The 1,923-nt window shown below is 44.4% G+C and overlaps 1 protein-coding gene across 1 annotated transcript in view; it reads left to right on the top strand.

The window, feature by feature from the left end:
* GPATCH1 (G patch domain containing 1) overlaps positions 1-1,923 on the top strand; it is a 47,651-nt gene that overhangs the window by 10,258 nt on the left and 35,470 nt on the right. Inside the window, exon 2 of the mRNA XM_011995278.1 lies at positions 1,107-1,276. Within this exon, the coding sequence (XP_011850668.1) occupies positions 1,107-1,276 (170 nt within the window). The remainder of the gene's footprint in view (positions 1-1,106; positions 1,277-1,923) is intronic.

The raw sequence follows: 1,923 nt of genomic DNA, 5'->3' as shown, positions 1-1,923 counted from the left end.
GCTCTGTCGCCCAGGCTGGAGTGCAGTGGCGCGACCTCGGCTCACTTCAGCTTCCGCCTCCTGGGTTCAAGCAATTGTCCTGCCTCAGCCTCCTGAGTAACTGGGACTACAGGCGCCTGCCACCACGCCTGGCTGATTTTTATGTTTTAGTAGAGGTTTCACCATGTTGGTCAGGCTGGTCTCAAACTCCTGACTTCAAGTGATCCACCTGCCTTGGCCTTCCCAAGTGCTGGGATTACAGGCGTGAGCCACCGTGCTCAGCCCTACCATTTTATTTAATTAATTAATTTATTTTTTGAGACAAGGTCTCACTCTGTCACTCAGGCTTTAGTGCAGTGGTGCACCTACTGAGAGTAGACCTTCCCCAGGTGCCTCAGCTCACAAGAGCCTTGGAGAGAATCAGGAAGGAGATGCATCCCTCTTAGAGAAAACTAAACAACTTTATGGCAGAGGTTACAGACATATGTGACCTCCAGGGCATTCCCTGTTTGTAGACATGGCACATGCTCAGTAACCATGGTCAGGGAACAAGGCCATTAATTATAGGATTCCAGTGTCTGATGGAACTGGGGGCTTGGCACAGCCATTGCCCTTGGACCAGCCAGATTGAGTACCAGGGTACCCTGACTGGATTCCTTCTGTGACTCTCTCTTTATCCATTGTGACTGATTAAAACACCCTGACATCATATCTTGACACTTGATCTTAGCCAAAAGGCTGCGAAGTGATGACATCATTTCTTTAGAAAAGTTAATATGCCAATGGAGATTGCTGGTCTCAGGCCGTGCTTTTTAAGGTGACCTTGCAACTGTCTGCTTAGATCTGCTTGTGTTCATTTCACAGTTTAACTTTCAATGTGTAATTCTACTTCTCTTGGTTTCACTTTCTTATGGGGAAACCTTAATGGATCCACTAAGTTTTGCATCAGGGGATGCAGGGATTCATAAGAAATTTATGTGGAATAATTATGTCTATATAAGCAGTGAGATGGGAAGTACCTAAGAGTTTGTAGTGATTGGGAGTTTCAAGTCCATACATGTTATGTAATCATTCACTCATAGACCCAAATACTCTCTAGGATTGTAAAGCTCTAAACTCTTTTTTTTTCAGGATGGACACCCTCTACCTTTGTGTCTTCACGACAGAACAGAGCAGACAAATCTGTTCTTGGTCCTGAAGATTTTATGGATGAAGAGGTGGGTGTGCAAAACTTTAATTGCCAATTCACTGGTGGGAAAGGTCTAGTTCGTTGCTGTAAGTGCCTTCTGTCTCCCCAGTAGGTCCGATGTACGATTTCCTCTTTGTTTGTAAGGCTTTATCTTTTAGGTATTAGTCTTGTTCATTGGGGGAGCATTTTATACTGGGGCCAGTTTCTAAAATCAAGAGTGTAAGGGGAAAGTCATATACAGGCAATTTACTGGAAAAGCCTCCATTACCTCAAAAGCTCAGTATCCATGGTGCTGGGTCTGCAGCTTTCCACAGTAACTCTCAGGCACACTACAGTAAAAAACCATGAGTGACTGCACTAAAATTAAACTTCTGCTCCCTTAAAATCTGGTCGTGGATTCACTCATGATAAAGATTAAATAGGGAGGGAGAGGATCAGGAAGAATAGCTAATGCATGCTGGGCTTACGACCCAAGTGATGGGTTGATGTGTGCAGCAAACCACCATGGCACACATTTACCTGTGTAACAAACCTGCACATCCTGCGCATGTACCCTGGAACTTAAAATAAAAGCTGAAGAGAAAAAAAGATTAAACGAAACATTTATATCAGCATGCATTAGGCTGCAGGTTAGAGGGAAGGAAGGCTCCTTCCTTTTTTGAGTAGCATCATCTAGAAGGAAACATATCTCATGTAGCAAGAAGTCTAGATGTGCTGAGACCCCAGGCTGTCTCTTCTCAGTCTTCTGCTGGCAG

The sequence above is a fragment of the Mandrillus leucophaeus genome, unplaced genomic scaffold (genome assembly GCF_000951045.1).
Source record: "Mandrillus leucophaeus isolate KB7577 unplaced genomic scaffold, Mleu.le_1.0 Scaffold48, whole genome shotgun sequence".
Lineage (NCBI taxonomy): Eukaryota > Metazoa > Chordata > Mammalia > Primates > Cercopithecidae > Mandrillus > Mandrillus leucophaeus.
Note: the sequence above shows the minus strand (reverse complement) of the source record. Positions and strands in the feature narration are given on the sequence as shown.